The 13,167-nt window shown below is 45.1% G+C and overlaps 2 protein-coding genes across 2 annotated transcripts in view; one reads left to right on the plus strand and one right to left on the minus strand.

The window, feature by feature from the left end:
* The window catches only part of LOC139551896 (sister chromatid cohesion protein PDS5 homolog B-like), a 152,565-nt gene that overhangs the window by 119,258 nt on the left and 20,140 nt on the right, over nt 1-13,167 (minus strand). The gene's annotated exons all lie outside the window — the stretch shown is intronic.
* LOC139552802 (GTPase IMAP family member 4-like) lies at nt 1,261-5,416 on the plus strand. The gene is made up of 2 exons (XM_071364848.1): nt 1,261-1,882; nt 2,257-5,416. Exon 2 carries the CDS (start codon nt 2,289-2,291, stop codon nt 3,099-3,101), a length of 813 nt encoding a protein of 270 aa, XP_071220949.1. The 5' UTR covers nt 1,261-1,882; nt 2,257-2,288; the 3' UTR covers nt 3,102-5,416.

Here is a 13,167-nt window from a genome sequence, read left to right on the forward strand (position 1 = left end):
CCAGGGAGGAAAAAATGGTTAACTATTTTTAACGCAAGATTATCTGGCTGGTTTTATCTTCTTTTAATATCCTATTTCTGTTCTTGTGTTTGTACTCATTGATATTCTTCTGTGAGTAATTGTTTACACGGTTTCCTTTTAATCCATCTTTTATTTGTATTATGTACAGCACCTTGGGTTGTGGTCTCTGTATGCAGTGGCGACCAGTCATTCAGGCCTGCCCCACCTGTTTTGAGCCCCACCTGTTTTGAGCCCCACCTGTTTTGAGCCCCACCTGTTTTGAGCCCCACCTGTTTTGAGCCCCACCTGTTTTGAGCCCCACCTTTTTGCATGTTATATTGGGATTAATACATTTCACATATCAGATTGCAAACAATGTAAAAAAATATATTGAGTTAATAAAGCTGCATACAAACACGGTCTCTTTTTTGCTTCCTTAAGGAAGGCAGCTCTAAAATGCAGGTGTTTCAGCCTAGCTCAGTGCTTTCTGTGGTGGAGGGGCAGCCAGAGGAAAATACAGAGCGTAGGTGTACAGCACCTTGGGTTGAGGTCTCTGTATGACTTGTGTTATATAAATAAAGTGTTGGCTGTTATTATAACATATAACACTGAAATAAAGTAAACAAATACATGGCAATACATTAATTAATGAACTCATTCTATAATAAATTTGTTTAAACCTTGAATGTACAATTTCCTCCTGAGAGACTGGTATAAAAGTAAGTTACATGATCTCTGTTCATCTTAGGGAGGAGGGATACGGATGTTTAGTAAACTTGCTTTATTTACAGCTGCTTCAAGGCCTTGTGAAAGTAGGGTTGGAATGATTTAATCAATTCAGTAGCTTAAATTCAATGAAGGATGTAAATTGTGAACTGAAAAATCCTCTTTGAAAATAGATGACAGTTGTCAATTCTTGAATTGTAATAAGGGGTCCTTAGTCCATTATGGAAACTTAACATATAAAGGGCAGGCCTATAATTGGCTACAACATTCGTCTTATAAAGCCTAACATAGTCCTAGTCCTACTGTAAATGACAGTCGACGTATGAATGCTATGAAATGCATGCGAGACCAGTGCGACAGGCAGGTATCTGGGTATGAGACCTCACCTTCTCATGTTCTGTGTGAAAGTGAAACTAAACAAACAGGCGCTGACATTTTGTGCAGGATAGAGACATTTTACTGTTGACTGCAGCTCATATCCTCGATTGATGTCTGTAACCTGGTTATAGGAATATAGGCTAGCCTACTCTTGTTGTCACGTTCCTGACCTGTTTTCTGTTGTTTTGTATGTGTTTAGTTGGTCAGGACGTGAGCTGGGTGGGAATTCTATGTTGTGTGTCTAGTTTGTCTGTTTCTATGTCAGCCTAGTGTGGGTTCTCAATCAGAGACAGATGGTAGTCGTTGTCTCTGATTGAGACTCATATATAGGAGGCTTGTTTTGTGTTGGGATTTTGTGGGTGTTTGTTACCTGTCTCTGTGTTTGTGTTCTGCACCAGATAGGTCTGTATCGGTTTTGCACATTTGTTATTTTGTATGTTGTTTGTAGTGTTTCACTTGTGTTTGTATTAAACATGTTTAACACTAGCCGCGCTGCACTTTGGTCCTCTCCTTCACCCCTGGAAGAAAACCATTACACTTGTCGTGGCATATTTTTGAGGTTAAAGCCGTCTTTGGATCAACAGCATGACAAGTATAGGCTATTCAGAAAATGTTGCAGTAAATAACTGGTTACTGAAATTACCGAATAAATTTCCGCTCATTATTTGGCAACTTGTCTGTGAGGAAGAAAACGGAGTAACAGTCGGGACCATTTCTTGAAGACAGACGGCGCACTCACACGTATTGAACTCTATCGGACTTTACATTCTATACCCCTGTAAGTAAAAGTATATCAATCTTAGTTTAAAGACGGAAGCATTTAGTTTATATGTCAAGCTTTAGGCCTAATAAAATGCCCATAATATTGATCATGCTATTGTTATAGTCTAAGACGCCATCTGTCTTTGTAACATAATATTACGACTTCAAGACAAAGTTCTAATGAACATTATGGGCCACAATTTAGAATGAATTTGCTATAACAGTTATGTTAATAAAGACAAAGATTAGGCCCCATTACACTATAATTCATGTCATGTATATACTTTGATTTAATTGTTTTAATCCGTATTGAAGAAACAGGTGCTAATGCACCCTACTCTGACTTCCACAGAGACATTAGTTTGACACATTGTTGTCTATGATTAACAGGTCTGGTGGTTAGTATCCTACAACAATCAACAATGAACAGACCTGGATTCACTACAGCCCCTCATCCTCCTGATGTCAGGATTGTGCTGCTGGGTAAAACTGGAGTGGGGAAGAGTGCAACAGGAAACACCATTCTGGGTCAAGACGTGTTTCACTCAGCTTTGGGCTTTTCCTCAGTTACCATGAAAAGTCAAGAGAGAACTGTTCTCATTGGACAGAATCGAGTCAGTGTGGTTGACACTCCAGACTTCTTCTATGCAACACACACACAGGAGGGTTTGAGTTCAGAGATAGAGAGATGTATTTATCTGTCTGCCCCTGGACCCCATGCATTTATCTTTGTTCTAACTCTTGATACTTTCACTGAGCAGGAGACAGATGTAGTCACTGCATTTGAGAAATGTTTTGGTGAAGTAGCTTCAAAATACACAATCATTGTCTTTACTCATGGAGACGAGCTGAACAACAGAACAATAGAGGAACTAGTAGAGAACAATGTTAAGTTGTCTGAGCTCATTGAAGAGCGTGGTTGGAGATGTCATGTCCTTAACAACAAAGACAGAGCCAATAGAAACCAGGTGACTGAGCTGCAGGAAAAGATACTCATCATGATGTATGTGAATGAAGGTAGATGTTACACACATGACATGCTGCAGGAGGCACAAAGAAAGGCAAGAGAAGAGACTGAGTTGATGAAAGAGGAGAGTCTCAGGGAGGAAGAGAGGAAAAGACCACCAGAGATTGTTGGAGAAGGTGGGAAGAGAGACAGAGGAGAGAGTATGGAGAGAGATGGAGGAGAGAGTACGGAGAGAGACGGAGGGCAGAGTAGGGAGAGAGACGGATGAGGAAGTTAAAAGACAGAGTGAAAGGGGAAACATGGCAAGAGAAGAAGGGGAAAGGAGGGGAGAGGTATCAGTGACAAAATGGGGAAGAAATGATATTGCTTGGCTCTCGACATAACACACTAGATTGGTTTAAAAGGCATCAGGCATTTATTTTGATGTGTTTTGCTGTGCTAATTATTATGGTTGTCATTATATTTGTAATGGTGTTAATGTGTGAAAGAAACCAATAGGGTCATTCCAACAACAGAGTACCTTTTGGGTAGTTTAATTTGGTAAGAGCACATGTTCAACTTCATCTTAAACATAAACTTCCCATCTCAAATAGAAAAATATAAATAAATACTATAGTCAGGCCTATTAAGTGCCCAAATAAAGTAACAGATTGATTTATAGCAGGGTTGAGTTTTTCATCTTAAATCAGCCATAACTCCCCTTCTGACTGGGGGAATGGAAGCTTGTTGTGTGTAACAGGGAGGGCAATTGAATGCAAGCTTCACCAAAAAATAATCTATCAATGTTATGTTATGCTCGACCTGCGCAGTGTCCCACAAAACACCAGAAAATGGCAAAAAAGAGTAAACCCAGCTCACCTGCTTTTACACCATGATTTAACTACTATATGTTCAATGTTTCTTTAATAAAAAGTTCCGGTAGCAGGGTTGACCTTAAAATGATGTAGAAACGTAAATTAATCACTAATCACGTGAAACAAATATAATTTTCAGAAATGACTTTGTCAAAGCAGCAAAGTGCTTTACAATGATGGTGAAAACATACCTCATTTTGGGGGGGTTACGTGGCTTAAAATCTTTGTAGAAGTCTGAAAAACTTGAAGAGGGACATGTCAATTGTGATTTATTGAATTTTCCGTGTGGTCTATATTAAAGGGTAATGAAAGGGTAATTAAGATACAGCAACAGGCTTTCAAAATTCATTATTGGTTGACAATTTCTACTTAAAATATCAAAGGGACACAAATGGCACTGTACTCCTGGAATGACCCAATACATCATCTATCTAATCACTTTTCATTCAAATATTGAAATCACCAAAGTTGTTACAAAACAAAAATAATTGTTGAAATGTGTGTTTGTAATATGATTGTATTATTTGATTTTCATTGTGGTTAATCTTGTACAGTACAATGAATATTGAATATTGCACTTAGGTCTAATCTTTTAGTCAATTGTAAGGTCCTCTGGTATTTAAAGCATTAGGGCTAGAACCACCTTATCTAAAGCAGGGGTCCTCAAACTCTGGGTCTGTGGACCCCTTTTATGATAGCAAATTGGGAAAGAGGGAAAGAACATTTTAAAAGGCGGGCTTCTTGGCATTGGAGAGAACATTTTTGTTGCTGAATCTTTAAAGCTAATATCCTGCAATTCTACACATTTTGCCAGGAGGAAGACGGAAAACGTTGCAGTTTAAAGCTTACATTTTTTTGCAGGGGATACAAGATGTTTTGAGTTGAGAAGATTTATAATTGATGGAGTACTGTGGATACCAATATCCCTGTGAGCCTCCCAGGCCGATGTTGCCCAGTGTTAACAACATAAATTGAAGATTAATAATATTATATTGTATTACACCCTCTAAAACTATCCCACAGACCCATTGGTTAAATTTTTTTAATCTGTTAGTAATATTTAAAAAAAATGTAATGTAAAAATAAAAACATTTTATTTTATATATTTTGACATCTGGCCGCGGACCTGCAGTACCTCCGTAAACCCCACTTTGAGAACCCCTGATCTAAAGGACTGCCTTTCTGATATGCCTGGTTGGGCCCTCAAGATTGCTAGGTTCTCTCAGACGCTAGGCTTTATAATATACCCAGGTGATTTGCATGAAAAGTTGTGAAGCAGTTTAGCTTTTAGACCCCAAAATTCTGAAATGCCTAGCCCTACCACGTTGGTGTTGGTGTTGGTGTTAGGAGGATTATCAGGGTTGTTAGGAGGATTATCAGGGTTGTTATTGTCACGTTCCTGACCGGTTTTCTGTTATTTTGTATGTGTTTGACGGTCAGGGCGTGAGTTTGGGTGGGTAGTCTATGTTATGTGTTTCTATGTTTGTTTAAGGGTGACCTGATATGGCTCTCAATTAGAGGCAGGTGGTTTTCATTTCCTCTGATTGAGAGTCATATTAAGGTAGGTGTTTTCACATTGTTGGGTGTGGGTGGTTGTCTCCTGTGTCTGTGTTTGTCGCGCCACACGGGACTGTTTCGGTATCGTTCGTTCGTTCGTTTTGTATGTAGTCTGTTTCCTGTTAATGCGTTCTTCACGTTATATGTAAGTTCGTGCCCAGGTCTGTCTACATCGTTTATTTGTTTTGTTTCTATTCAAGTGTTCGTCGTGTTTTCGGTTTTGTTTAAATAAATAATATGTCGAACTACAACGCTGCATTTTGGTTCAATCCCTGCTCCTCCTCTTCGGATGAAGAGGAGGAGGAACACCGTTACAGAACCACCCACCAATCCAGAACCAAGCAGCGTAAGTTCGAGCAGTGGCCTACTAAACAGGAGTCTTGGACATGGGAAGAAGTCTTGGAGGGAAAAGGACACTGGGTACATATTGGGGAATATCGCCGCGCTCGTGAGGAGATGGAGGCAGCGAGAGCCCAAGAGCAGCGATATGAGGAGGCAGCAAGGAGACATGGCTGGAAGCCGGAGAATCAAGCTCAAGACCGGAGATATGAAGGTACGCGGCTAGCAAGGAAGCCCGAGAAGAAACCCCCAAAATTTCTTGGGGGGTGGCTAAGTGGTAGTGGGCCAAGGGCAGGTAGGAGACCTGCGCCCACTTCCCAGGCTAACCGTGGAGAGCGGGAGTACGGGCAGACACCGTGTTACGCAGTAGAGCGCACGGTGTCTCCTGTACGTGTTCATAGCCCGGTGCGGGTTATTCCACCTCCCCACACTGGTAGGGCTAGATTGAGCGTTGAGCCGGATGTCATGAAGCCGGCCCTACATATCTGGCCACCAGTACGTCTCCTCGGGCCAGCTTACATGGCACCAGCCTTACGCATGGTGTCCCCGGTTCGCCTACATAGCCCGGTGCGGGTTATTCCACCTCCCCGCACTGGTCGGGCGACGGGGAGCATTCAGCCAGGTAAGGTTGGGCAGGCTCAATGCTCAAGGGAGCCAGTACGCCTGCACGGTCCGGTATTTCCAGCGCTACCTCCCCGCCCCAGCCCAGTACCACCAGTGCCTACACCACGCACCAGGCTTCCAGTGCGTTTCCAGAGCCTTGTTCCTCCTCCACGCACTCTCCCTATGGTGTGTGTCTCCAGCCCAGTGCCTCCAGTTCCGGCACCACGCACTAAGCCACCTGTGCGTCTCCAGAGCCCTGTACGCAATGTTCCTTCTCCCCGCACTCGCCCTGAGGTGTGTGCCCTTAGCCCGGTACCACCAGTGCCGGTACCACGCACCAGGCCTATAGTGCGCTTCGAGAGGTCAGTGTGCCCTGTCCCTGCTCCCCGCACTAGCCTGAAGGTGCGTGTCCTTAGCCCGGTGCGTCCAGTTCCGGCACCACGCACCAGGTCTACAGTGCGCCTCATCCGGCTAGAGCCATCCGTCTCCCCAGCGCCATCTGAGCCATCCGTCTCCTCAGCGCCATCTGAGCCATCCGTCTCCCCAGCGCCATCTGAGCCATCCGTCTCCCCAGCGCTATCTGAGCCATCCGTCTCCCCAGCGCCATCTGAGCCATCCGTCTGCCCAGCGCCGTCTGAGCCATCCGTCTGCCCAGTGCCGTCTGAGCCATCCGTCTGTCCCGAGCCATTAGAGCCGCCCGTCTGTCCCGAGCCGTCAGAGCCGGTAGTCAGTCAGGAGCCGCTAGAGCCATTCGTCAGTCAGGATCTGCCAGAGCCGCCAACCAGACAGGATCTGCCAGAGCCGCCAACCAGACAGGATCTGCCAGAGCCGCCAACCAGACAGGATCTGCCAGAGCCGCCAACCAGACAGGATCTGCCAGAGCCGCCAACCAGACAGGATCTGCCAGAGCCGCCAACCAGACAGGATCTGCCAGAGCCGCCAACCAGACAGGATCTGCCAGAGCCGCCAGCGAGCCATGAGCGTCCAGAGCCGTCAGCCAGCCATGAGCGTCCAGAGCCGTCAGCCAGCAATGAGCGTCCAGAGCCGTCAGCCAGCCATGAGCGTCCAGAGCCGTCAGCCAGCCATGAGCGTCCAGAGCCGTCAACCAGCCATGAGCGTCCAGAGCCGTCAGCTAGCCATGAGCGTCCAGAGCCGTCAGCTAGCCATGAGCGTCCAGAGCCGTCAGCCAGCCTGGAGCTGCCAGTAATCCAGAACTGCCCCTCAGTCCAGAGCTGTCTCTCTGTCCGGAGCTGCCCTTCAGTCCGGAGTTGCCCCTCTATCCTGAGCTACCTCTCTATCCTGAGCTACCTCTCTATCCTGAGCTATCCCTCTGTCCTGAGCTAACTCTCTGTCCTGAGCTACCTTGTCCCGGAGCTGTCCTTTATCTTGGTGTTGCCCCTTAAATTAAGTGGGTGGAATAGGAGGGTGGTCATTCAGAGGGAGAGACGTAAGCTGGGATTGACTATGGTGGGGTGGGGACCTCGCCCAGAGCCTGAGCCACCACCGTGGTCAGACGCCCACCCAGACCCTCCCCTAGACTTTTGGTGGTGCGTTCGGAGTACGCACCTTGAGGGGGGGGTTATGTCACGTTCCTGACCGGTTTTCTGTTATTTTGTATGTGTTTGACGGTCAGGGCGTGAGTTTGGGTGGGTAGTCTATGTTATGTGTTTCTATGTTTGTTTAAGGGTGACCTGATATGGCTCTCAATTAGAGGCAGGTGGTTTTCATTTCCTCTGATTGAGAGTCATATTAAGGTAGGTGTTTTCACATTGTTGGGTGTGGGTGGTTGTCTCCTGTGTCTGTGTTTGTCGCGCCACACGGGACTGTTTCGGTATCGTTCGTTCGTTCGTTTTGTATGTAGTCTGTTTCCTGTTAATGCGTTCTTCACGTTATATGTAAGTTCGTGCCCAGGTCTGTCTACATCGTTTATTTGTTTTGTTTCTATTCAAGTGTTCGTCGTGTTTTCGGTTTTGTTTAAATAAATAATATGTCGAACTACAACGCTGCATTTTGGTTCAATCCCTGCTCCTCCTCTTCGGATGAAGAGGAGGAGGAACACCGTTACAGTTATGGGGATTATCAGGGTTGTTAGGGGGATTATCAGGGTTGTTAGGAGGAGTTGGTGTGATGGCGTTAAGATTAAAATCAGACTAGAAAAAAGCCAATATTTCCCTGTGATGCACTTCTAAACAACAGCTCCACTTCCTATCTCTCTCTATGGGAGGAGCTCTGATTGCATCTTCCAATGAATCCCCTCTTCATAATGACATCTTTCTATATTAAAATACCCTTTTAGAAAATGGTGTCAAGGTGTACAAGACAGAGATACGTGTGAGAGGAGAGTACATAGAGATGAGCCCTTGATGAGTACATATCATTCTCTATTTCATATAGACCAGTATAACATCTAGCTTCATATGGCATTTTACAATCTTGGTTATAATGCTCTATGAACTGCTAAATGTTTGTGAGCAGGTATTAGTGCATAAACTGCATTACAATGTATTATGCATAGCTCATAAGGCGTTAATACATTTGTGTTTAATGCATTATGAAAAGGGTATTCATAGGAGGTGTTACCAACAAAAAAAAAGTTTTTATTGTCACATACACCGGATAGGTGCAGTGAAATGTGTTGTTTTACAGGGTCACCCACCTGGAGCAAATTAGGGTTAAGTGCCTTTCTCGAGGACACATTGACAGATGCTTCACCTTGACAGCTCAGGTTGCTGGCCCAACGCTCTAACCGCTAGGCTACCTGCCACCCTATCTTTGGTGTTAACTCTTCTACAGTCTACCATCTTATTCGTAATCTTTCTATAACATCAAAACACTCCTTCCACACATACTCTGTTTATAGACCAACAACTGTTGGGGCTGGTCCACTATTACTAAATGTAATGATTTGGTCTGCATGTAAAAGGGGTGTTGAATACTGCAGTCATGTTGCATAGCTGGTAATGGACAGTATTTCAAACTGCATTTTACAATCTTGAAATATACTCAACTAAACTGTGCAGGTTTTTTCTGTTCTTAACAAAGCCAAGAATCATATCTATCCAGTTACATTACTCTGTAAAAACCACAAGTGTGTAATTTTTGGAGGCATGTATTATATATCAAAGTTGTCAAGGAAACCAGTGTGTCTACTTTATAGGCCTCACTCCTCCCATTTGTTGAAAGTCAACAGTGAGATCGGTGGAAATGTAAGTCTCACTGTACTTTGTTCACTTGTACAGAAATATGTAGACATCAGATATTGTTCCAAGATGGCGTAGCAGTCAGACGTCCTTTGTCTTGTCCCGTGTATTTATATTTTATATATTTTTCTTCGCATATCTTTTCATATATATTTTTTTTTAACTCAACTTCAAAACACTCTCCTGCAACCCGCCTCACCAAATGTGGTGCGGATCTGTTTTTTTCCAAAAGTATTATTCACCTCGTATCCGAAATCCACAACAGAAGCTAGCCAGAAGTTAGCTAGCTCACTAGCTAACGTTAGTATTCAGCTAACCACGGCTAGCTGTCATCAGCTATCCTTTAGCTCGGAACGCTAATCGCCAGTTTTGTGCAACGCGACTCAGACCAGAGCATGCCTGGACCAATTTTCTCTCCATTTCCCCGGATTCCTACTGCAAGCTCTGGACATTTTCACCTGGATCTTGCAGCTAGCTAGCTGCTATTCCCGAGTGACTATTGGCTAACGTCGGTCCCGGAGCAAGCACCAATTAGCCCTGAGCTAGCCCATGCTAGGCCCATCTTCCGGCCAGCTGAAGAGTTCCATTAGCCACTCCTGGGCTACAATCACCGATCCGGACCTGTTTTACTGCCGATGCGGAGCCCCACCGGGCCTTCACGACTGGACTACCGACGTAATCTGCCCGAGGGAGTTATTCAACTGGCCCCTCCGTCGCGACGTAACCCGAACGCCCATCTGCTAACTGTGGCCCGCTAATTGTTAGCTGTCTTATCGGCTGCTATCTGAATAGGTCCATCGGACAATTTTCTTGGGCCACTATAACTAAACAATTTTGCCAATTGGATTGGTCCCGTCTACCACATGGAATCCCACTAATCTACCGACGGAAATGCACAAGGAGGCCAAAAACAGACTTCCTCCATCTTCTGCTAGCTTGCTACCCATGGCCCGGCTAGCTGTCTGAATCGCCGTGTCCCCAACCCACCTCAACAACTCACTGGACCCTTTTGATCACTCGGCTAAGCATGCCTCTCCTTAATGTCAATATGCCTTGTCCATTGCTGTTCTGGTTAGTGTTTATTGGCATATTTCACTGTAGAGCCTCTAGCCCTGCTCAATATACCTTATCCAAACCTTCAGTTCCACCACCCACACATGGGATGACATCACCTGGTTTCAAAGATGTTTCTAGAGACAATATCTCTCTCATTATCACTCGATGCCTAGGTTTACCTCTACTGTATTCACATCCTACCATACCTTTGTCTGTACGTTATGCCTTGAATCTATTTTATCGCCCCCCAGAAACCTACTCCTTTTACTCTCTGTTCCGGACGTCCTAGACGACCAATTATTATAGCTTTTAGCCATACCCTTATCCTACTCCTCCTCTGTTCCTCTGGCAATATAGAGGTTAATCCAGGCCCTGCAGTGCCTAGCTCCAACATTTTCAGACAAGATAGAACGGCCAAAGTGGGCAGTGTTGCAATCTACTGCAGAGATAGCCTGCAGAGTTCTGTCCTACTTTCCAGGTGAACTTCTACTTTTAAAAATCGACCTCTCTAAAAATACGTCTCTCACCGTTGCCGCCTGCTATAGACCACCCTCTGCCCCCAGCTGTGCTCTGGACACCATATGTGAACTGTTTGCCCCTCATCTTTCTTCAGAGCTCATGCTGCTAGGTGACCTAAACTGGAACATGCTTAACACCCCGGCCATCCTACAATCTAAGCTTAATGCCCTCAATCTCACACAAATGATCAATGAACCTACCAGGTACAACCCCAAAGCCGTAAACACGGGCACCCTCATAGATATCATCCTAGTCAACTCGCCCTCTAAATACACCTCTGCTGTTTTCAACCAAGATCTCAGCGATCACTGCCTCATTGCCTGCATCCGTAAAGGGTCAGCGGTCAAATGACCTCCACTCATCACTGTCAAACGCTCATGAAACACTTCAGCTAGCAGGCCTTTCTAATTGACCTGGCCCGGGTATCGTGGAAGGATATTGACCTCATCCAGTCAGTAGAGGATGCCTGGTTATTCTTTATAAATGCCTTCCTCACCATCTTAAATAAGCATGCCCAATTAAAGAAATTTTGAACCAGGAACAGATATAGCCCTTGGTTCTCTCCGGACCTGACTGCCCTTCACCAGCACAAAAACATCCTGTGGCGTTCCGCATTAGCATCGAACAGCCCCCGTGATATGCAACTTTTCAGGGAAGTTAGGAACCAATATACACAGGCTGTTAGAAAAGCCAAGGCTAGCATTTTCAAGCAGAAATTTGCTTCCTGCAACACACACTCAAAAAAGTTCTGGGACACTGTAAAGTCCATGGAGAATGAGAGCACCTCCTCCCAGCTGCCCACTGCACTGAGGATAGGAAACTCTGTCACCACCGATAAATCCACCATAATTGAGAACTTCAATAAGCAATTTTCTACGGCTGGCCATGCTTTCCCACCTGGCTACCCATACCCCGGTCAACAGCACTGCACCCCCCACAGCAACTCGCCCAAGCATTCCCAATTTCACCTTCTCCAAAATCCAGTCAGCTGATGTTCTGAAAGAGCTGCAAAATCTGGACTCCTACAAATCAGCCGGGCTAGACAATCTGGACCCTTTCTTTCTAAAATTATCTGCAGAAATTATTGCAACCTCTATTACTAGCCTGTTCAACCTCTCTTTCTTGTCGTCTGAGATCCCCAAAGATTGGAAAGCAGCCGCGGTCATCCCCCTCTTCAAAGGGGGAGACACTCTTGACCCAAACTGCTACAGACCTATATCTATCCTACCCTGCCTTTCTAAGGTCTTCGAAAGCCAAGCAAACAAACAGATTACTGACCATTTCGAATCCCACCGTACCTTCTCCGCTATGCAATCTGGTTTCAGAGCTGGTCATGGGTGCACCTCAGCCACGCTCAAGGTCCTAAACGATATTATAACAGCCATCGATAAGAAACAATACTGTGCAGCCGTATTCATTGACCTGGCCAAGGCTTTCGACTCTGTCAATCACCACATCCTTATTGGCAGACTCAACAGCCTTGGTTTCTCAAATGATTGCCTCGCCTGGTTCACCAACTACTTCTCCGATAGAGTTCAGTGTGTCAAATCGGAGGGCCTGTTGTCCTGTTGTATGGGGGTGCCACAGGGTTCAATTCTTGGGCTGACTCTCTTCTCTGTATACATCAATGATGTCGCTCTTGCTGCTGGTGAGTCTCTGATCTACGCAGATGACACCATTCTGTATTCTTCTGGCCCTTCTTTGGACACTGTGTTACCTACCCTCCAGACGAGCTTCAATGCCAGACAACACTCCTTCCGTGGCCTCCAACTGCTCTTAAATACAAGTAAAATTAAATGTATGCTCTTCAATTGATCGCTGCCTGCACCTGCCCGCCCGTCCAGCATCACTACTCTGGATGGTTCTGGCTTAGAATATGTGGACAACTACAAATACCTAGGTGTCTGGTTAGACTGTAAACTCTCTTTCCAGAATCACATCAAACATCTCCAATCCAAAGTTAAATCTAGAATTGGCTTCCTATTTCGCAACAAAGCATCCTTCACTCATGCTGCCAAACATACCCTCGTATAACTGTCCATCATACCGATCCTCGACTTCGGCGATGTCATTTACAAAATATCCTCCAACACCCTACTCAACAAATTGGATGCAGTCTATCACAGTGCCATCCGTTTTGTCACCAAAGCCCCATATACTACCCACCACTGTGACCTGTATGCTCTCGTTGGCTGGCCCTCGTTTC

The sequence above is a fragment of the Salvelinus alpinus genome, chromosome 24, assembly GCF_045679555.1.
Source record: "Salvelinus alpinus chromosome 24, SLU_Salpinus.1, whole genome shotgun sequence".
Taxonomy (NCBI): Eukaryota; Metazoa; Chordata; class Actinopteri; order Salmoniformes; family Salmonidae; genus Salvelinus; species Salvelinus alpinus.

What these genes read in the sequence shown, in the direction of transcription:
- LOC139552802 (XM_071364848.1), top strand. Translation starts at nt 2,289, where the DNA reads ATGAACAGACCTGGATTCACTACAGCCCCTCATCCTCCTGATGTCAGG.